At 51.0% G+C, this 21,902-nt stretch overlaps 6 protein-coding genes across 6 annotated transcripts; 2 read left to right on the forward strand and 4 right to left on the reverse strand.

The window, feature by feature from the left end:
• Positions 1–554: 554 nt before the first annotated feature.
• Positions 555–4,036, reverse strand: N0V89_011184 (uncharacterized protein; the record flags this gene model as incomplete). Its single annotated transcript, XM_056219917.1, has 3 exons — positions 555–3,836; positions 3,888–3,956; positions 4,004–4,036. The coding sequence occupies 3 exons, from the start codon at positions 4,034–4,036 to the stop codon at positions 555–557; spliced, it is 3,384 nt and encodes a 1,127-aa protein (XP_056067044.1).
• Positions 4,037–4,534: 498 nt separating this feature from the next.
• RET3 (Golgi-to-ER vesicle coat component) lies at positions 4,535–5,322 on the reverse strand (the record flags this gene model as incomplete). The annotated part of the gene is made up of 5 exons (XM_056219918.1): positions 4,535–4,732; positions 4,779–4,824; positions 4,870–4,911; positions 4,961–5,087; positions 5,139–5,322. 5 exons carry the CDS (start codon positions 5,320–5,322, stop codon positions 4,535–4,537), a joined length of 597 nt encoding a protein of 198 aa, XP_056067045.1.
• Positions 5,323–5,847: 525 nt separating this feature from the next.
• Positions 5,848–8,205, forward strand: N0V89_011186 (uncharacterized protein; the record flags this gene model as incomplete). The annotated part of the gene is made up of 1 exon (XM_056219919.1): positions 5,848–8,205. One exon carries the CDS (start codon positions 5,848–5,850, stop codon positions 8,203–8,205), a length of 2,358 nt encoding a protein of 785 aa, XP_056067046.1.
• Positions 8,206–12,344: 4,139 nt separating this feature from the next.
• On the reverse strand, positions 12,345–14,487 carry N0V89_011187 (uncharacterized protein; the record flags this gene model as incomplete). The annotated part of the gene is made up of 4 exons (XM_056219920.1): positions 12,345–12,677; positions 12,732–13,552; positions 13,608–14,259; positions 14,317–14,487. The coding sequence occupies 4 exons, from the start codon at positions 14,485–14,487 to the stop codon at positions 12,345–12,347; spliced, it is 1,977 nt and encodes a 658-aa protein (XP_056067047.1).
• A 574-nt stretch (positions 14,488–15,061) lies between these two features.
• N0V89_011188 (uncharacterized protein) lies at positions 15,062–16,056 on the reverse strand (the record flags this gene model as incomplete). Its single annotated transcript, XM_056219921.1, has 2 exons — positions 15,062–15,834; positions 15,882–16,056. 2 exons carry the CDS (start codon positions 16,054–16,056, stop codon positions 15,062–15,064), a joined length of 948 nt encoding a protein of 315 aa, XP_056067048.1.
• Positions 16,057–17,710: 1,654 nt separating this feature from the next.
• N0V89_011189 (uncharacterized protein) lies at positions 17,711–20,118 on the forward strand (the record flags this gene model as incomplete). The annotated part of the gene is made up of 3 exons (XM_056219922.1): positions 17,711–17,795; positions 17,882–19,728; positions 19,798–20,118. The coding sequence occupies 3 exons, from the start codon at positions 17,711–17,713 to the stop codon at positions 20,116–20,118; spliced, it is 2,253 nt and encodes a 750-aa protein (XP_056067049.1).
• Positions 20,119–21,902: the final 1,784 nt, after the last annotated feature.

A 21,902-nucleotide genomic window follows, 5' to 3' on the forward strand; every position in this document is an offset into this window, starting at 1 on the left:
CTGCCGCAAAAATTGCCAACAGACATGATATTTGCGTTCTGAGTAGCATCTACACGTACACACTCACTTGTATATGAACGAGGAACATATAGTGGGTGGCAGGTGTACCTGAGTCAATCGAAACACCAGCTTAATGCCGAAATATGCAGAATGAAGCGGTCGTTGCCAAGTTGCCGCTGTTAGATTGCCCGCAACTGGCAAAGGTGCCCTCATGATTTACACTACAATCATTAGTGCCGATGGGGAGGTGTAGATGAGTTAGGTAGTTTCCTAATCGAGCTGACGGTTGTAAGCCAGGATCGTGTGCGCATGCACTGCAATCTTTAGCGCGGACGAGGAGGTGCTGGGTCAGGTTGGGTCTTGGGCAAGAGGGGTAAGGACCGGGATTAAAGCTATGTTCGTGATGAGATTAAGTAGATAGGTGTAGAGAAGGCTGGGATATACACAAGAAGTATCGAGGGGACACTGGCTTATGCCTGCTCCAAGTCATGTTGATTGCAGTAGAGCCTACGGAATTCTTGTCCACATTTCCTACCAATCCGTCACTTCACCACCTACCTCTTCTTACTCCCCCTCCCACCCCTCGCACTCTTCTTCTTCCCCTTCGCAGCATTACTCAAGCCTCCGCCGTCTCGTCCACCAGCCATCATAACTCGCACCTTAGGAACGGACACAACGCTGACCACCTCAGTCTCCTTCCACCCCCTAATCAACTCCATCTCCCGCGGCCAAATCCTCTCCACATCCTTGCCAAACTTATCCGTCGCCTTTGCATCCTTCCCCGCGTTGTCCCACTTCCAGAGTATGTCTTTGACGGCCTTCCCGCGCTTGAGACTGCCAGGCTGCATCTTGGCTTTGTACTTGTAGGTCGAGAGCGCAGACCAGGGGGCGCAGACGGGGATGGCGGAGAGGATTTCATCTTCGGGGAGCGGGCGCCCGGTGAAGGCGTCGAGATTGGCGAGGTTGGCGACAAGCTGCTCGTCGTCTCCTTCTTCTTCTGCGGGAGGAGCGTCGCCGGAGTTTGCGGCGCGACGCGCTTCTTCTGCTGCTTTGCCTGTGGCTTGCGCGCGGAGATGCTGCTCGCGGCGGCGCTGCTTGTTCGCTGCCGCTTCCTCCTCCTTTTGACGCTGTTCTTGTGCAGCGGTCTCCGCGGCGCTGGGCCCGGATTGTGCGCCGAGAAGGCGGAGCGCGAGCTGGCGGTCTTCTTCGTCTTGGTCGGCGTATTTGGCGGCAAGCTTTTTCGCTTTGGCGCGTTTGCCACGGGGAAGGGGACCTTTGGATGCTTTGGAGGCCTGGGAAGTAACGGTGGCGGGGGGTTTGGGTGCGGAGGATGGTTCATCGTCTGGGGCGGATGCATCGTCGCTTTCTGCGCCAGCGCCAGCGGCTGTAGCTGGGTCGGATGGTACTGAGATGTCGTCTAATGGTTGTCCCTTCCGAAGGAGCCTACGCTCTCTGGCTGAGAGATGGCGATGGCCTGTTTTATCCGTCTGCTCGGAATCTGCCATTGATCCAGCATCTTCTTGCACGGCTGGTTTTGCTTTGCTCGTCTTCCCTGGCTGAGAAGCAAGCACATGAGGGCCTGTGTCATCTTCATCGTCTGAGTCTACCGCCCCGTTCGCTCTTTGTAATGGGTTTGCATGAGTCGCAGTTTCCTCTTCCGCATCGCTATCGTCCACCTCCTCGAGCCTAGTATCCGGAAAATCATCTTCCGAGTCGGAAGCAGGCTTCGCGTCCGGGAAGTCCTCATCACTATCACTATTTGCATCTCTACCATCATCTGCTGCTGTTGTATTCTCTTTATCCTCGAGTGCAGGGATAGGATCATTGACGCGATGCTTTCGATGGCGGGCTTTGCTGTCATCGCTGATCTCAAACATGACAGCTAGGCCAACGACCAGCTGTGCTGGCGGAAGAAACTCTTTCCGGCCGGTGATATTGAATAGGCCTGTAGCAAGGAACTCTCCTCCATGGCCGATCTTGCTGACTTGATCAGCCTTGACCCACCATGCAGACATGACAGCTTTCGAATCCCAAGCCTCAGACGTGCAGACCGAGAGATGTCCGGCCTGAGATAGAGTCGAAGGTGGTATCGGAGAGTCTGGGGTGTTCGGGTTGTTCTTAATGACCATAGGTACTGCACCCTTAAGATCAGCGTGTACATATATATCCCCCTTGCGAAGATATCTGCGATAGATGATTTCGTTCTGTGGACCATCCTTGCCACCGAGAATGAGGTATCCATCGGACGAGATGAAGTAGATGAACTTTTCAAACCACTGCTGTCTGCGTACAGGTCTAAGCACCTCTTTTTCTTGCTTAACACCCTTCTTTAAGTCCTCAGCCACTTTGCGCTCATGAGCCTTCATGGCTCTTTCGGATGCTTCGATTGTACGAGCCTCCTTGCCTTTGGCCGTCTTCTTCTGGTCGAAATATTCGCTGGAATTCTTGTACGCGGTCAAACTAAGGTCAATATCGATGGTTAACTTCGGTTGCTCTGCTGGTTGTGGTGGAGTGGCCTTCTTTTCGTTCTCTGATGGCTCATCTTCATCCGAAGACACTTCCGCCTCGCTCGTTTCGTAGCCTTCATCATCTTGCTGTTCGCCTTCGCCTTCAGTCGCCTCTTCCAAGAGCAGCGTGATAGTATTCTCATGCAGCTTTAAAGGGAGCTTGATGAGTTCCGCAACAGCGTTACCTTGCTCCTGTTCCCGCTCGATCAGGCGCGCGATCTCGCCCCAGTCCATTCCTTGGCCAATCAACCCATTGACAGCAGCAATTGCCTCCTCCACCCTGTGAATGTTGGCTAGAATAACCTCCGCTTTGCGGAAATTGAGCTCCTGCGTCTGTTGCAAGCCTCCAATGCGATTTTCGTGCTCTTTGCGTGCTTGGTCTAGCTTTTTCCTTGCATGTACCTCGCGCTCATGTAGCTTCGATTCGAGCTTCTGGCCTTCGATCGAAGAGAAGAATTCGTCAACGCATTTGTTGAACCCATCAAACTCTAAGAAGGTGTATTCAGATTCTTTGAACTGTTGCGGCTGGAAAGGATGGAAGTCGTCGTATAGAAGATTAGACTTATCCGAGGCGTTTCCTTCTATCACCTCCTCTTCTTTAGGGGCTGCAGGGTTGGGTTTCGCTAATATGTAGCCCTTGATTTGCTCCGTCGATGTGATGTCTTCTGAGATTTTGCGCGCTTGTTGCAGTACACCTAGGAGCCCGTTCAAAAGTCCCTCGTCCGCAAGGACCTCTTCTGGTTTCAACGAAGAGTCAAAGTTCGCCACATGCAGCGCATGGTCGACTAGCAACGGCGGACATTCTGTTATCGAAACTGCAAGCGCTTTCCGTAGCGCATCTTTCTGTGACTTCTTTCCTTTCTTGCCTGGCGCTGCAGGCTGCTCCTTCTGCCGATCTACAGCCTTCTGCAGAGCTTGTTGGACTCTCTCTGTCGTGAGCTCCGGAATGCCCCCATAGTTCTGGCGAAGTGATAAATTGTATTGTAGGCCAACCCTCAGCTGTTCGTGTTCGGCGCCCTCTTCCACATTGCGCAACAAAGCTAGAATCTTAAGATCACCGTCTGTGAGCACGATGTTACCACCTGCATAGAACTCAAAGTACAATCGGTACAGCCCATCTGAGAACTGTAGCTCTATAATACGGTCGGTGCCGACTTGTGAGACTGCGGTAACCCTTCGAGTCTTAAGGTATTTACGCAACTTCGCAACAAAAGCGGACGGGGCAGACGCAGTGGTGCGGGCGTAAGACGTAAGGTGGCAGCGGAAGCCCGATTCGATGATCAATTGCTCGCGATGGTCGGGCTTGTGGAATTTGAAGAGGAAGATACGCTAATCTTGGTCAGCGCGACGGACGCAGAGAAAAGCAGGAGGCTTAAATACCGAGGAAAGATCGTAGACATTTGTGACTCGCAACGGGACCAGTGTCTTGGAAAGCTCGTGTGCAATAACCTGTGAGCGTTGGTATAAGTGGAGATGACGATTGATGGAGGTTATACCTTTACGTCGAGGGACGAAAAGCGCTGCTTCATGGTGTCGTGTGCAGAATGTGTCGCACGCGTACTTTGGTGGGGTTGAGGTGGGATAGACGATGATGATGCGAACGCCGCTTTCTGCGCGGCGTAGGGCTGAGCTAGCGGCAGTGAATCATTATTAGTCTCTCGCACTTATGCCATTCCTCAGGAACAAGCGAGAGTGATCGTTCATGCAAATATTTGTTTAAAGGACAACTGAACGCTAATAATAGCAATATGCGTCTAAAACTGCGCGGATTATACAGCGACTTCTTCCTCAAAAGCATGGCTGGCTGTTCTTACAAACAAATATCTGAGTGGAAACAGTAGGTTAGATGAGCGGATTGATCACTCGCATGTGCTTGTGAAGTATAACGTCTCGATCCGAGTAATTGCTCCATGTAGAGTAACATCACAAGCCTGCCATTTTTATGACATGAGCTTCAGGCGCAATGCAACCACAGCTATGCCTTTCTGCCCATTAACTCCTTCAACGCCAGATCGCTGATCGCATCCTCACAAGCCTTGTCTTATCCGCTCTGCTAGCTGCCTCTTTCCAAACTCCCATGCATTCAGGAAACCTTGCTCGGAGAGGTCAATGTTCTTCATCGAGGTCATGTCTTGCGCGGGTGGCCTGCTAACGCGGGAAGCCACAGTTACGGGGTCCGTCTCCAGGATGATACCATCGTCTACCAGTTCGTCGACAGCAAGGGACTACATGAGTTAGCTGCGGCTTCAGCAGCATTGCGGGACCACATACCACTAAGTCATAGTTCTCGATCACGGTACGCTTGTCAACCGAGTTTCTGGCTACATTAGCTCAAGCTCGGCCACGTCGTCACAGCACTCACTTGAGGAGGATGTTGAGCGAGTCTCGTAACGCTAGGACAACACTGGGCATGCATTAGTACCCCACTGAGCAGTTCAGTTGCCAGCCAATACCTGTACAGAAGCACCTCGTTTTCCTCGGGACCGCCGACGACGTAGAGCATGACGTCCGACTCCATCTTAAAGACGATGACCTTCTGGTCATAGAGGATGATATCCGTGGTCTGCTTGGCCGTCTTCTCTGCGCGCCTGTCAGACCAGCTTCACAATTTCCCAGTATTCCTTCACACACCGAGCAGGCCCTTCTCGAATGTCTTCTGGTCTTTGACCGTTTTGTACGCTATTTGGCCGGGGTACTCTGTCTGACCCTGGGGCGGGTGCGGGTTCGAATAGTATTTGGTGAGGATGCGCGAGCCATCGTCAATGGCCAGGATCAGGATGGCGGACACGCTGAACAGGGAGATTGGCCGCGACATGGTGTGCTGTGGTGTTTTGGGAGCTGCTTGTCGTCGCCGCGGGGGTTTTAGTGAGCGGACCAGGTGTCGTCTCCTCCGCGCTCGCCTAACTCGTTGCCGCTAGCTTGGCGCGTCTGGAAAAGTGTAAAGTGCATGCGTGCCACTCGCGACCTCTCTCTGATGAAGTGACGTCCATTTGGAAATGCCCACGCTTCCCAGGGCTTCGCTGGCCTCGATCGTATGCCCTTCGGCTCCCTTCCTCGCTCCTCGCCTGCTCCGTACGTATGCGCCGCTTGCAGCGCTCCCGCTGCAACGATGCCTTCTCCCAACACCAAGTCGACGGCATATATCAGATGGGAAGAACCTGAAGCTGCAAGATAATAGAAAGGTACATGCCGTCACTCTCTCCCTTTCACCCAAGCTTATGGTGTATAGCGACAAGCAATTAAGCAGCAGATACTTCACGACCATGCCGCCTTGCTCCAGCAGTTCCGCAAGGCCTTTAGCGATCGCAACCTGCGTTCGCTGATGGATCTGTACCCTACCATGATCGCAGCAGGCACCCTGACGCGGGACGATACACGCCGCATTGCCCAGACGCTCCATGCCTGTTTACGCAACCCCCAGCTACTCAGCGGTACTAGATCAGATCTGCTGTCCTTCCTTCAGCAGCTGATCAAAGACCTTCAGAAGGGAACCCTACCAACGCATCCTTTCGTCTTCGTGCATATTCTAGGCATATACAAAGAACGCAAAATGTATAACGAGGGTTACGCGCTGTGGCAGTGGCTTGTTCAACAGGACGACACTCACGTGTCCCAAGCTGTGTACGGTGCAGCCATCGAAATGATGGCTTATGGCAAGAAGCTTCGTCTGTATGAGTTGGAGAATCTCTACGTCGACGCTCTCAAGCGCTTTCCGGGCACCTTCGCCGAATACCACCTTTCTCCAGATGCCATCGTGCCCAATCGCAGCCAACCCACTGTCATCGCCGATGTGCCAGTCACGCTTTTACAGGGGATTTTGACCGCCCGTCTCCTGTATAACGATTGGAAGAACGCGTACCTGGCGCTGGATACCGCCTTGCGCCTGTATCCGTGCCAGCTGCCGCCACGATTCTTCGAGATGTTTATGGAGAGCAGGCAATTAGGGGAAGCATATACTACCTTTCTGGTCGCTTGCCGTGCGGGCAACGTGTTAAGGCCCAGCCATGTCACTACCCTGCTCTCAAAAATCAGGAAAAGTATCGAGAGCTGTGATACTTTAGGGGACAGAATCGTCCTCGTCCGCGCCATTGCTAACGCTTTGTACGCGTATCTGGAGGCTGGAGGCTCCTTGGAACCGATACACGCAGGTCAATTCCTCACCTCGTTCGGCTCTCTGCTTCCTGAGCCCTCTCCCGGGAGCGACTATCAAGGAGACACGGCATTGCTTCGGAACCGTATCATCACTTTCGCCCACGGCACTCTATCGTCGCTTCTCCAGGCTGGAATGCCTCCTTCTCCACAAGTTTTTTCTGCCCTCGTCAACCTCGCTGGAAGGTTGCGTGTACCCGATCTCCTCCGTGTCTCGCTGCAAGATGCCGATACTGCTCAGGTGGACTTGGGAGACATTGGCATCCGGGGGGTGATGTTCTCAGCAGGCCAAACCGGCGCAAAGGATCTCATCGAGGAGTTTTGGACACGTATTGCGCACAAGGCGGCCTCTAATGGCAGACAGATCGACTGGAAGGACTGGGTATCTTTCGCCAAGGCATGCAAAAGAGCAGACCATGTTGATTACTTCCGTGCCCAGCTCCGAGAACAGGAACACGCGATCCCTGCATCATCCAAACACATCGTTATGGAGGCGCTAGACGAGGAGACACCGTATTTCGAGAGAACAATCGACATCTCGCGTTCAGAAGAGTTTGAGAGCGAATTGGGTGAGCTCGACCAGCAAATCAAGAACATAACCGCTGTTGTCATGTCTGGCCAACGTTTGGACATTCGCAATACACCATTTTACATGTTCCTTGACCCGAAAAGACCACCGCTAGCCAGGCTCGAGGACATGCAGAAGGTTTACAACGAATACACCATAGATCCGCACCAACCCCCTCCAGAAACCTCTACAACTCCAGCAGCTCTTAGTCCTACAGGGCTTCCCTTAGATGAACTGCGCTTTGCGAACTGGGTGTCTGTATTGGAGTTGATGGACCAAGCCCACAGCTCCGAACATGAGCGGCAGAGCAGGCTGAAACGTATGGGACAAGACATGGCTAGAAAGGAAAAGAAAGACCCCCTCAAAAGGGACAGGACCGGTTTACTCGCGCTCAACTACCTCAGGGACCATGTTAGAAGCATGCGGGATACATCGGTAGGACAGTCTGCGACCCGGAAGACGTACACCCCCAAGCTTATCACTCCTAGTCTACCCAACGAGGCTCACGCTACTAAGGATATCTCCGACTCGGAAACCAGACAGCCTCGGTTTCAAAAGCCCGTGAGGATTATAAAACATGCTAGAGGCAGCAGCTATCGCCAAATCGACATTTCCCAAGACGCTCAGTTTCCCGAGTCTTCCCAGACAACTTCTTCACGACCCCCAACGAACAATCTCCAAGTCTTGTACCATATGTTTCCTAGTGGCGGCAAGATTCTCAAACCTGCTGCGGCTTCTTCCGAGCCGGACGCTCCAGAATTAGATGCGGCATCCACATCGAACAATATCCTCCCTGGGTATCCACGCAGCCCAGATCTTAAACCCCCCTCTCTTAAAAAATATGTCAGTGTGAAATCCGACCACGAGGCTCCCGTATCGATACCAAAGATATCGCGGAATCCACTGGGCAAACGGAAGTATGCCAATCATCACTCATTCAGGAAGTATCTGGATGGTCAAAAGGCGGAGGGGAGTCGTTAATAAGGAGGGAAGTGGCGAGGATCGCGTTGGGGAGACGAAGGAGAGTGAGTATGCTTCTTAGATACCCTGATCGCTTTTAGAGTATGTGTGTGTAAGATAGGTGGATACTAGATTTTGTAATTATTAGAAGGTTGTATGATATGCGTGGATTAGCATGGCTGGCGTTGTAAGTAAAAGATGGGGCAACACGCGTGCATGTAGCACGCCCTGTGTATAAATTAGAGACCTGTATCATAATCGAGGATGAGCACAGAATGCGTGCGCGTTCCTATGAAATCTTTGTATATGCCGATGTCGAAGAGGAGAATCGCGGTGACGGCTCTGCGCAGAGCACAATGCTTTCCTCGTACTTTGAACGTTTGTGTCATACATGGTGAGCTGCGGATTAGGATAGCTGCTCGAGGACTCTAATCTCATATATATGGTAGGTCTTATCGGTGCTTTGCGAAAAGAATGCCCCCACCCTACCATGGTACAGCTCCTTATTTTAATTAATTGTATTACTCATAGTATATACCTACTTAACGATTAGTTGAAATGCGTTGGTACACCTATTTTGACAGCTTGGTGCCCTATTTTAACGTCTACCACAACCAGATCTAGCTATTCAACAGATCTAGCTAGCATTCAACAAGATCTAGCCAGTAATAGAGTGAATGTATCATACAATTGATAAAGGTTGGGGATCTGTACCATGGTCGGGTGGGGGCATTCTTTTCGCAAACGATAATAGTGTAGTAATCTAGATTAAGCCTTCTATGCACAGGTAGTTGGTAAAATCCATGTTGAGGCAACGTAGCGTTATTATCGTTTGCGCAAAGAATGTGCCCCCTCCCACGGCGCTGGAATAGGAAATTCAGAAACTTTCAACCCTAATATTTACTATAGGGGGGTGGAGCATTGGTAAGAACTTATTGGACTTACTGTGGTTGCTGCGGTAAGTCAGGTAAGTGGGTCAGTTCTCTTCGGATTTCTCAAGCTCTCTAGCTAAGGCTGCTGGAACCTTCTACCAACGTAAAATTTGATCCTTGAAGGAAGGCCTCACCGCTCTATACTATAAGGATTAATTAATCACTACTTCCTAATTTTCTATTATCCCTGCTCCGGAGTACCCACTTACCTGACTTACCGCAGAAACCACAGTATCCTATTAGGTCTGGTAGAGCATATTATAGGGTACTGAACTGTTAATGTAAGTATACTAGAGTAGATAGACTAATGCCTCACTCCATGTAGTGAATACATTGGTTGAAAATCTTTGATTTTCTTATTCTAGTGCTGTGGGAGGTGGCATATTCTTAAGCGCCGATATCTGGTCGATTCTCGTAGCCGGTGGCGGTTAAGTATATTTTTAGTTCATTGAGCGGCTCCTGCCACATTCCATAGGCACACCTTCGGCCAAAAAACCCGGGTGCGTCAAATTCCAGTAGAGGTGCGCAGTCCTATGTATTGCCATGCGATGAACAACGGTCATTCGCTGTTGAACCGCTGTTGAACCGCTGCTCAGCCGCAGCAGGCAGCAGAAACCCCAAGTCGGCACCATGAGGATTTTCAGTGCGTTTCACATCAAAGTGTCTACCATCGTCCGTCCCTCGAATAATGAACTCGGATGATTCGAACACAATAGGTAGAAGCACGACATGTCGCTGCACGTTGATCCGACCTGAAGCACGTACGACAGCCAACCTCAGCCTTGAGAACTAACATCATGCCACGATCTCTTAGGGGGGCCTCTTTTGAAGAATGTTCCAGAGGCGGCGAACTGGAGGGCCGAAGACAACTCGGTAATGATGACAAGATCGCAGAGCGCGGCCACCAACGCTCAAGCTTGACTGGAACAAGATACGAACCATTTCAATGGAGCGACGAAATCAGGCTACTGAAGCTTTACCCCTATAGTTTCAGTCATGAGCTAAAAGCGGAGCTCTTTCACACTCGTTTGAACGATGGCCTCGAATATGAAGCAGTGTCGTACACCTGGGCTAGCCATGACGCTGACGCTAAGCTGTGTCGCGAAATCCTCCTCCTTCCAAGCGCATCGAGAGTACGGATAACAAAGAACGCCGAATGTGCTCTCGTACGTCTTCGCAACCGAGACTCTACGCGCATATTGTGGATCGATTCGATCTGTATCGATCAGTCAAATAAAGCCGAGCGGTCGCATCAAGTCAGGCAGATGACAGAGATATACAAAATCGCGCGGCGAGTTCTTGTCTACTTGCACCCTTCACCCGAACTTTGTTCTATCACCAGAGTCCAGAAACTTTTCGACTGCATTCAGCATCAAGGACTACTCGGTACGATCAACGGCCGTAGAAACTCTTCCACTATTCGAAAGGACGCAAGAACCTTCTTGGCCAACGCATGGTTTCAACGAATGTGGGTTCTACAAGAAATAGCTATGGCAAAGAACGCAACGCTACACTATGGCGCGTCTCACATAGACTGGAGGCACCTGTCTGTAATGGCTATGCGCAATGCTAGTGACAGTCTCGTCGCGGCTATGCCGTCTCCCAACGAAGAAGAGACATTACCACCAGTGCTACGAATCAGAAAAGATCGCTCTGCTCGACCTACCGATTTCATAGATCTTTTGATAGCGACAAGACCTTGTGGCGCTACGGAACCCCGCGACAAGATCTATGCACTACTCTGGTGCTATCAGACAGATTCATTCGGCTCCCTGGAGCCGGATTATTCAAAGCCAATCGCCGATGTTTATAGAGAAGCCACTCTTCTCTGTGTTCGCATCAGTAACAGCTTGAAAATTTTGACGCACATTGAAACACCTCTGGTGGGTGCTGAATCTTGGGTCCCCGACTTTTCGGTGCAGCGAAAGACAACATGCCTAGAACCTTGGAACTTGGAATGGGGGGAGGGAGTTCTTGGCAATGGACCAGATACTTCGTTTGCAAACGACACACTAGTCCATGCTTCAATTTCAGTCTTGTCGGAAAGCTCTCGGTCGCCTCTCCTCGTACAAGCACGACGCCACGAAGAAATTAGAGCAGCGTTCTCACCCAACGTGAGAAACCTCCGATTGCAGGCCTCCCTGTCGGGTGGGCGCCCCACATCCAATCGAATCCCTAACATCTTAATACGGCGTCTTCAAACCATTACAGTCGATAAGCACAGTTTCAGATCATCAAAACAGATTCCATCAGACACCAAGATTCTCACGCGAATAGATGCAAGCCAGCCTCTGCCGCCTGATAGTATCGAAATAGAATACCACTGTGAGCATTTCACAGATCTTGTCACCGAACTCATGCGATGCTATGGTATGGGCCGGAGACTGTTCCATATGGACAGTCATATCGCGCTCGCACCTTATTGGACCGTAGCTGGTGATGAGGTTTACAGCTTTCGTGGGATGGCGACACCATTGGTTTTGAGGCAGTGCCATGACGGGTTCAAGATAGTCGGTGAATGCGTCATGTTCAACCCTTCTGTAGACGGATTTTGTTTCGCATGTAGTCGCTGCTTGTTATGCGAACATGCCAGCGTAAAGGTGGATCAGCGTTATTGGAAAGCAGATAACTCATGCTTTCATTACAACAAGAGAAGGGTGGAAGAAGCCGAAGAGTGCATTTCCACAGAGATCAAACTTTATTGAAGGGAGCTGGATGTACTCGATCTTTACGTCTGCGATTATGTACAGATACTTCGAGGATGAATGAACGAGACCATGTCGCTTTGGAACGTACCTAGACAATCACCATTTGAAAGCTAAGAAGTACAAACATTTTCATGGAATAAACACGCGAAGATAGGCTTAGGTCATCGTCCGACCTGTCACGGACAGATCTACAGCTAGTGGTTTGCTGAACAACCTGATTAGGGTGGTGGCGCCTCCTATTACCGCTGTAGCAAACTTCACGTACGAAAGGATGCGATTGTTGGGTGGTTTGAAAGTTGAGTGGGAGAAGATGGCTATTCTGGCGGAGTGAGGAGCTAGAATATGAATCTGGGGAGCCGGTGGTGACAAATCACGCTAGTTGGACTCCTTCATAATCAGTTGATGAGGCTCGAGATGAAGTGGTGGCTTTCATATGCATACGTAGCGCAGTGGCTCTCATACAAGTTGTATTCTGAAGTAGTTTCACCTTTCTATCGTAATGCACAAAGCATTCTATAATTTACTTGACCTCCAACCTCAGCGCATCATACTGCACATACACCGATTCCGGCAGCAGTGCGCTCTCATAGTTCGTCGCGTCATACGGCAGACTCAATACAAAAGCGTTCTCGCCTGCTTTTAGCAGCTTCGCATCAAATACAAACTTGTGCGCAATATTGTAGCAGATGACCGCGGAACGCACAGCACATGAGCTTGACTGGTGATACGGGATGACCCAGGGCTCGAGATCTTTGCCATTTACATTGAACGTGTAGGGGAGATTGGAGTACGGCTCGGAGGCGTTGAAGATGTCGGTGTTGCCTGCAGCTGTTTTTGCGCCCGCGAGTTGGACCTGCGAAGATTAGTTGTCTGCGAGCACAACGCTAGTGGAATGCCCATAGCTTACAGTAAATGTCGCCGTCTTCTTCCCCTTCAGCTGATTTGCCTTGGTGTCGAATAACACCGTCCAATTGTTGATGTTATCATAAACCGGCTCGGGTCGCACATAGTTTGCTTTTCCGCCGAATACACTCCAATGCACGTAGTTGAGTGCTTTAGCGGGATCGTCGCGCCCTACCTTGTACGTAACACCCTCTGGAAACTCGTCCACGAAATCGTACGCTGCCCAGTATAGGCGGTACTCTTCGGTGAGGAGAGGGTGGTCCGGAGATGCTTCGTAGCCGTGGCGATACTCACCAGAAGATTTGTCTGGAGTGCCGATGCGGAACAGCTCTGTTCCTGCTGATTCTGCCTTCCATTCGAGACGGAGTTTGGTTTCTTTGCCGGCGGTGACAGCGACATTATCACGAACGAAGTCGCCAAAGATGCCGTCCGCATATACAGTTAGCCTATAAGTACCCGCCTTGACGCGAGAAATAGTGACTGCGCCTCTACTATCGACTTCACTCCAATATTGGTAGGCTTTGTCGTCGTACACATTGTCTTGGAAGTTACGGCCACTCTCGGTCAGGATCGCGATAGGGTTCTTCGCGTTCTTGGGAAGGGTCACCTGTGCATTGAGAGTGCCACGCCCGGAAGTACTAACAAGATTCGGGACGTGTTTCGCGATAGAATCGTAGAAATTTGCATTCCAGTCTGGACGGAGACCATATTGTTCTGCGTCGGCGCGCAGCTCATCGAGCGAGCCACCCTTGTTAAAGTGGAAGTATTGAGGCCCAAAGGTGCGATCGAAACCGTCTGTGATATTAGGAGTTTGGTCACCATGATCTGAGATTGAAGTCAGTGTACATCTCACATGCAGCTTATGTAGGGAGTTTCGTACGGTTGCTAACCATGTAATTATAGACGATGCCGTCAACAACAAGATCCGAATGTACAGGTCCGTTATAGTACGTTTCGACCGTGTTGTGCACGAGCCAAGCCCCGAACGACGTCCCATTACTGCCTGTTCCGTCGGCATACATGCCGTGTGCCTTGTGGTTGCGCCAGGTGTCTTGGAAGGTGTACTTGGTGAAATAATCGCCGACCCCCTGCTGGTATGGAGAATCTGGGTGAGCAAGCCACCAAGTAGCATCTTGAACGGTTACTTCGCCTTCGGTGTCTGGCCTCGGTGCCGCAAATTTCTCGTTGGTAACGAAGTGCGTGAAAAGCGGTGGGTCGTGATTCGGGCGGAACATTGTACGGAACTCTTGGAGGTTTCGGAGGAACGGTGTAGTTTTGTTGTTGTAAACAATACGGCTGAATGTGTGCAGACCAGTCTCGCCTTCCTTCAAGAACCAATATTGCTCCAGTCGCTGGCCGGTTGCGGTGTATGTTTCGCCCATACTGATGCCGCCATACTTCTTGCCCGTTGAGTCCGTGCCGTTGTACAGCGCGTAGTCGACTTGTTTGCCCCGACCAGGAGTCCAAAAGCCGCTAGGCGTACAATAACAGTCCAGATAGGGCCCGACACCAGTATTGCCATTCTCTTTGCCCTAGGCATTGATCAGTAAACGAACGGTGTGACCAGATGATGGACCAATGGAGCTTACAAGGAGATTCTGCCCGTCCAAAGTAAGAACATTGACATAACCACCGGTCTTGCTGACGGAAGCTACGAGCCTCTCGTTCGCGAGGGTCAAGCTTGCATTGTCCTGAGTGGCATTGAGTGCTGCCAGAGCAGTGGACCATAGAAGCGTCGTAGAAGCTGCGAGGAAGCGCATGGTGAGACGGGCACTGCAGCACGAGAATGATCTCGATCTTCAGATTTATACCAGGTTCACGGGATAATTGGGGATGTCCTAAGCCCTATCTGGGGTAACAAGCGGGATGTAATCTGGGGAACATGCAGCCAAGAAGTCTCTCGGTGGGAAAGACCCCGAGCATGAGGACCGGTTCAAGGGGCTGAAGCATGTTTGACATGCCGATGTAGAGATTGGTGAGGTTGGTTGTTCACAGTTTACCTAGGCAGGTGGTTTACCTCAATGCGCGACAGGTAGGTTCTTGTGCAATTGCGAGGTCCAAGTAGCCAGGATGTATGAGCCGAGGTCTCCCAGATCCCGGTCACGTGTATTTTCCAAATCTGTACTAGTGTCTAAGTCCACCACGACATTTTACCCTTCTACATGCCTCCACCATCAGCGATCTACATTGTCGCACATCGAGTCACATCATAGTCCTGTTACTATCTTCATGCATTTTGGTTCAGAATGATAGCCGCGGTGGCTTCTGATGTTTACGCTCTGCTGACCACTCACTCAGTTTGGACGAACAATAATAGGCAACAACGCCAGAGCCCTAGAAGCTCTCCATCGATCTCCTATCCTCTATGTCTAGATCCATGCTTTCGTTCTCCTTTGCGACCCAGGCGAGGAAGACTGTCTCGTGCACCTGGACTGGCGGTCCATTGGGCGGTGGGTCCCTGTCAAACTCAGGTACCTTCTGAACTTGAAACTCAACGCCACCCTTGTGCGCTCGTCTCCAGGCATACAGCTTGAAAGCTTGATACCAAAACATTCCCAATCCGAGAACGCTCCATGCAACCACGGGTGTGGTGAACCATGCCACTGCGAGTTGTGTTTTGCTCAAATAGGCGCTGCTAGGGGGTACCCACGATGCCACAATCGGATAGCAGCTTCCCAGAGCAAAAGCAAAAGCACTGAGGATGCTGAAAGCTGGCCTGAAAGGCGATTTCGTTGACCAACGTTTTGTGCTGCTAAATCTAAGTCGCAGCATCCCAACAGCGATGATGAATCCAAAGATGGAGACAATTGTGTAGGTATACAGATCGACTAAAAGGGTATACGCATCCGTCGGCTTGAGGTGGCTGGTGACTACGATCATGAGCACAGTGAAGGACCAATGAAGAAACAATGCCCCGAATGGTGTTTCCTGGGAGTGCTCTCTAGGATCCATCCAGGAACGTTTCAATAGCCAGTGGAACTTTCTGGCGATTACCGAATCCTGATCCTTCTGGGCCCAAGCCAGAAACCTACCGAAAGAGAGATTTTTACTTTGGCCGAAAAATTTGGCCCACGGCAGGATTCCCTCTTTGGCAATTTCCTGTTTCACTGCGTGCTAATCAGTAGAGGATGTTTAGTTACAATGCGGTACGCACCTCGAGCAGCTGTGAAGGTCATCACGACGATATTGCCAAAACTCGAGACGGCCATGAAGGCCGCCAATATCCGCCTCGGTTGCGACTCATCTTGGGATACGCTACCCAAAGTCCGCTGGAAGAATGCAAGGGCGACATTTCCAGCTATTTGCTCGGCCTTGGGGACGACGATCATCTTTCTGGAATCAATAATGTACAACATGCGCTGCTAGGGCACGGGACTTACATATGAAACGTTTACCAAAATATACAGAACGATAACAATCGATACACCGATCGCAGAGCCTCGAGGAAACTTCTTGCGAGGCTGTCCGATCTCGCCGAGTACCTGACAAGGTCAGTCTTTCGAAAGATGTGCTCCGTTGAGTATGACTGACGTAGTTGGGTTGGTCGAAGCCGCTCCACGCAAAGGTCATCGACAGAAACGCCTTGACATAGCCATACGAGTCACTTGTTGGTTGTGCGAAGGAGTTTTGCGCAGCCAAATTTTCCTCCACGAATGTTTGAGAGTTGAATGCTCCAGCCCATGCGCAAATCCCAATGACGATCATCATGAGAAGCATGCACACTTTGACTAACGCGAAAACATTACCAAGCCAGATACCACCCCTCCGGCTGAAAGCATGAATTCCGCACCCGAAGGTTGCTGCACCAATAGCCAAACCTCTCACCGCTCGATTCGTAACCGGTGTGTCCGCTGCTTCTAGTGTACGTATACCGAAGATCAAGCAATTTCCTGCCATATTACCTAACACGATATATGCTGTGGCGAACATGCAAGTGACTAGGAGGACCGTTCGATGACGATACGCCGGCCATGGGAAACAATACTGAAGCTGGAATCATCTTAGCATCTGAACATGAGCGGTAAAGTGCAAGTATCTACAAACATAGTTTAAGGTTCCGCCACTGCGCGGAATGCCTTGCTTGACACCCTCGAATTTGTGTCGCGGAGTTGTGAGGCCCAACTCGATCGATAGATAACAACCTGCAGTGGTGTAGAGAGCACCAGCGAACCAGAAAAGGAGGGTGATACCGACGCTACCCGTGCCTCGCATTATAGTCGTCGGGGAATTGAATATACCGGTCCCTGGAGCTCGAGTTAGAATGTCACTTCACTCTAATCAGGCGTTCGAACCTATGACTCGATTCACGATCAGCCCTATTACAGACCAGTAGCCTAATCGAAAGCGCTCTTCGGGGGCTTTCGTGATGATACTGTTGGGGATGTTCTCTGGTAAAATCTCGAAGATGTCTGAGTTGAGGCTACTGTCATCGTCATGGAGATCCGACACTGGCTGTAAGCCCTGCGTTTGATCTTTCGCTGAAACCATTGCAAAGGGTTGGGAGATTGGAGAAAGCCTGGACAATGGAAATACTTAGAAGCAAGATAAACCGAGACATAGCCACGACGCCTTCTAGGCTGGTGCTAACAAGGGGGCTGCTTCAGGCTGAGTATACGAGGAAAACGAGAACACGGGAACCGCCAAATGTGAGTAAAAACGCCACCTGAACAAACCATTGGTCCTACAATCTACCCCGCGCAATATTAAACCTTATCAGGTTGTACAAGGCTGAGTTCGATAAAAAGATCATTGACTATTAACACACGACAAGGCAGACGCCTACGTGACCCATACACAGCCCACCGACAGTGCCTCTATGAGGACGAGTCTGCACGAGGTGACTCCTTTCGAATCTAGGATTGCACAAGTATACCCCACAGCCCGAATGTCGCTATCTGCACTTTCTTCCCTCTGCAATACGAAGCTAGGTGAAGCGCAGCTACTTTGAAAAGTGAGCCAAGGCTTCTTTGGCGCCCTGGAGCCATGGCGGGCATAGCCATCTCTGACGTGGTTCGCGGCGCTGAGCTTGCCTGGCAAATCTATCAGATAGGTTGGGGTCAACAATCGGGTAAGTCTACCACTTCTACGAGCATGGAGAAATGCGAACGACAGTGAATCTTCAGTGTCTTCGTCCAAGCTAAACTGCTTTTGAAGGCCACCAATATGAGGATTTTGGTAAAGACATCCGCTGCCTCTCAGATAACCTGAACAACATCCGTCGCGTCGTGGAGAACGCCACAGATACGTGGGCCCGCAACTCCAGAGGATCCGCTGGATCCAGGCACTGGGACCTCTCATCGTTAGACGAGATCATCGGTGATTACCATGCGACACTCAAAGACTGCAAACAATTGCTGGAGGAAAATCGCGAGTTTCGGACGGCGAGGAACTTCGCATATAATATAGAATGGACGTTGATGATCCAGCCGAAGGTGACACATCTGCGAAAGCGACTCGACGCTCATAACTCCAAGATCGCAATACTGCTGAAACCTCTGGAGCTCAATCTGCTATCCGAGATACATCACGATCTGGCTGCGCGCATCGATGCTGTTCATCAAAGCGTTCTCCATCTTCATGGCTTGCTTATCCCGGATGTCGTGCAAGCGATTTCGGACAAAGGTAGCATTGGCATGCTACTGCAGATTCCTCCAGAGATAGAAAGCCGCTTTCGAACTGCAGCAGGGAATGCTTATCTTGACGCTTCCAGCCCGGTCTCCTTCCCTCTTCGAGCTGGAGCCGACGCTTTAGTGACACATCTCGAGGAAAGCACCAAGAATTTCAACCCTGGCCGCTTCTTGAATGAACGCAGTCCTTCGGCAAAACAATACCTCAACCTCCTCAAATGTATTTGGATAGCGGAACGCCTTGAGGGAAGCGGTGAGCTGGCAGCCGTGACCAAAGACTCCCAGTGGCCTGGATATATCGCGCAATTGAAGGAAGAGGTATCAACTCAATGTCAACGATTCAACACACAGGGCCCAGAAAGATTGCTTCTGCCCAATATGAACGAGATCCAGGGCCCTGACGATTACTCTGTCTGGGTCGACGAGAGTATTGCGACGCTGATATCTCCACACGTGCAAGAGCAGCTTGAAGAGGTCTTGAAGATTCCCCTTCCTTGTCCACAGGACACTCAACGGCACATTACTGTGTACAAAATCGATTCAACGCGATATCGGCTAGTGGAAGCGATCACAGAGAACCGCGGGCAAGTGGGAAGACCACGCAGCCAGGAATTCAGCATGGAGATCGATTTGAGAACATTGAGTCTCACTCCTCTCTACGCCACTCCAAGCTCCCAATTGAAGGCCCCAGAAGTGCTCATACACTCTGGAAGTACTCAGACGAACCCGACCTTTCCGAGCACGAAACATGTATACCAGCTTCAACATCTCCTGACAGGCTACAAGGTGTACGAACGTTATGATCAAGCCATGATCAAGGTTCAGTTTGTAATATCTGGACAATCAGACCCGCTTGAAGAACATGGACGTATACAATTGTGGATGCCAAAACCATACCAATTGTCGTCAATGAACAACTCTCCAAGCGCATCAGAGACCCAAAGTATGGCCAACAACACTGATGTGTCTCTTCACACAGTCGATCCGCGTAGCTCAAAACGAGATATAAGGAAAGACGACACAATCAGGCATTCTTTCCCGACCAATACCGTTTCTAGTCCCTTGAGTCCAACGTTTAGCAACACCTATTCCTCACTGTCCGGCCCCAGTCGACGGAGTGTCAATTCTACACCATCACCAAGCTCGATCTACAGCAGACCAACCAACAACCCCACACCAAGCCCAAGCTCGATCTACAGTAGCTTCAAATCCAGTATCTACTCGAAGAACCGAACCGCAAGCATCATGACCAGCGCTACGAGTCTATCCAAACGAACAGCCAGCTCCGTCTCTACAATCAGCACCGGCAAAGGAAAAGCGCGTCTACACGAGAAACCAACGAAGCCTCTCCTCGTCATCTTCCTCAAAAGCAAGGTACGCAGTTTCACACGTAAATGAGCCAAACCAGTCTGCGACTCTTTCACTGACTCATTCCACTTCCAGGACGCCACCGCCAAGCTCGCTCTTGTCGCCATCGAACTCGACGACATAACTAGCATTATGCAAGAACGCTGCAACTGCCGAACTGCAAAGAGCAAATGCACCGTCAGCTGCATCGAGCGTGCAAAAGGCTCGCTACTCGCCCAGCGCTGGAACGCAGACCGCGGGCTCTCGAGCTGGAACGTTGCCGCGTTGGGCATGGAGCAGAGGACGTCGCCTTCAGATGCAGACTGGCACAACATTACACGTATATCGCTCAGGTTTCAGAGCATGGAAGGTCTGTTTGTTGTCCCGTCGTTCATTGTGTCGTGTCTCGAACGCTGATGTGGATGCATCTAGATCGCTACAAATTCGCCGGCGGCCCCTGCTCGTGCAAGCCGAAAACCCAGCATGATCTTTCGAGATGTGTTCTTGAGCGGCATCAGGGTATCTTTGGCGAGGTAAAACAGATCAGTAGCCAAAGATTGCGCAACTACCATGCCGAGCGTGATAGGGCGAGTGGTAGGAACATGGTCATGGGGTCGTTGCCCGAGGACGAATCCGAGCTTCGGGGGTGAGATTCCTGCCTCGCTACGTGCACGCCAATAAACGTGACGCAAAGACGATCGGGACTATGCGGCCTTCATGGCAGAAATCGTACCTCTGGTCTACCATCGCTACGGATGCCGAGCGGGTGGCATCGATGAGATTTACCCTCTACCAACCCTGAAACTCCGCCACCTCTTACGAATCACTGAATCACTGAAACCCAAAGGTATGAATCCTGCGGTCACCTCAATCTTACTACTCTGTATCCGCTAAGGCGGTGGCACAAACGCCTTCATCCATCTAATATACACACCATTTTGACTAATATCGTGTAGACGAGAAAAGCATGTCGCCCCTTCTTCAGAGAAGGCCATGACTAGGAGAGTAGACAGACGTAGTACTTACATAGTACGAGCCGTATGAAGCCTGAGGTAGCCCCAGCGCTGAAGGCCGAGTACATAGAACCAGCCAACCATTAGCCTATCCGTAGGTAGCACAGTGTCCTCGGGCTTCCAAGCTAATACCACAATACCAACAAGCCATGCATCATATACCTTTCATCTCTATTCATCATAGCAAAGAGAAACAAAAAAGCAAGACCTTACAACCTTATAATATTATGTTCTTCACCTAGACAGGGACAGACGCCTAGATAGGCCATACAGCAGATTAGTAGTATCGTACGCAAGTCGTCTCTGTTAGAAGCCATGAGTCACGTGTCTCCCAGCCAGTGGACAGTACATATAGTTATGTAAACCTGACTTCTAGTCAGGTCCTCAATCCAATTCTTTTTACGACTTCACAGGCACCATTCAGCAGTCTTTTCGTGGTCGGTTACAGTCAGTTCAACAGGTAGACTCGGAGCAAAATTCAAAGCACGCAGGTTAGCCTATCTGAGGTAACACTGTATGCGGACGTCCAAGCTCCTACAACACCACCAGCGTTATCCACCCTCTCAGCTTTGTAAACGTACCCAGCAAACGTACACGACGTTCGCGGCTCATATCCCACCAGGATGTGCCAGGCTCAGAAATAACGCTCGACGCATGCGGAGCATCTCGGTGCGCACACGAGTCACTCAGTCGAAGCCGAGCGATAAGTGAATCACGCCGCAGGAAGGAACAAAGAAGGGAAAGGAAATGACCTTCGGCCGGCCGTCCAAGCACGCACTTGCAAAAGGAAGGAAGGAAGGTGTCAGCACGCCCGTGCCGCGACCGTGCCGCCAGACGGAAGAAGCTCGCAGCGGTTGCGGCCGCGCATTCAGCCCACGTGTTATTACCCGGAAACCCGGATGGGCGCCGCGTTCGAAAGAGCGTGCGTCCAACAATAGCCGCAGTGCGACGGAAATACCGTGCCTTGCCTTGCCTGCACTTTGTTCCAGATGCTTTCGGGCGGGCTTCTGGAGACGTTCCATGCAGGGCGCAAGGACCACCCCCGACGCCGCGCGTGTTAGCACAGAGCCCTTGATTAATGGTACGTACTTTTGCATGCGGCAAGCGGCGTGGTGCGGTGCCGCTTGATGGGGATGGGGGCAAGGGGCGGATGGGCGGTAGATACTTGGGCTGACGTGAAGAGGCTCA

Source organism: Didymosphaeria variabile (genome assembly GCF_027946475.1).
Source record: "Didymosphaeria variabile strain IMI 356815 chromosome Unknown scaffold_8, whole genome shotgun sequence".
Classification (NCBI taxonomy): domain Eukaryota; kingdom Fungi; phylum Ascomycota; class Dothideomycetes; order Pleosporales; family Didymosphaeriaceae; genus Didymosphaeria; species Didymosphaeria variabile.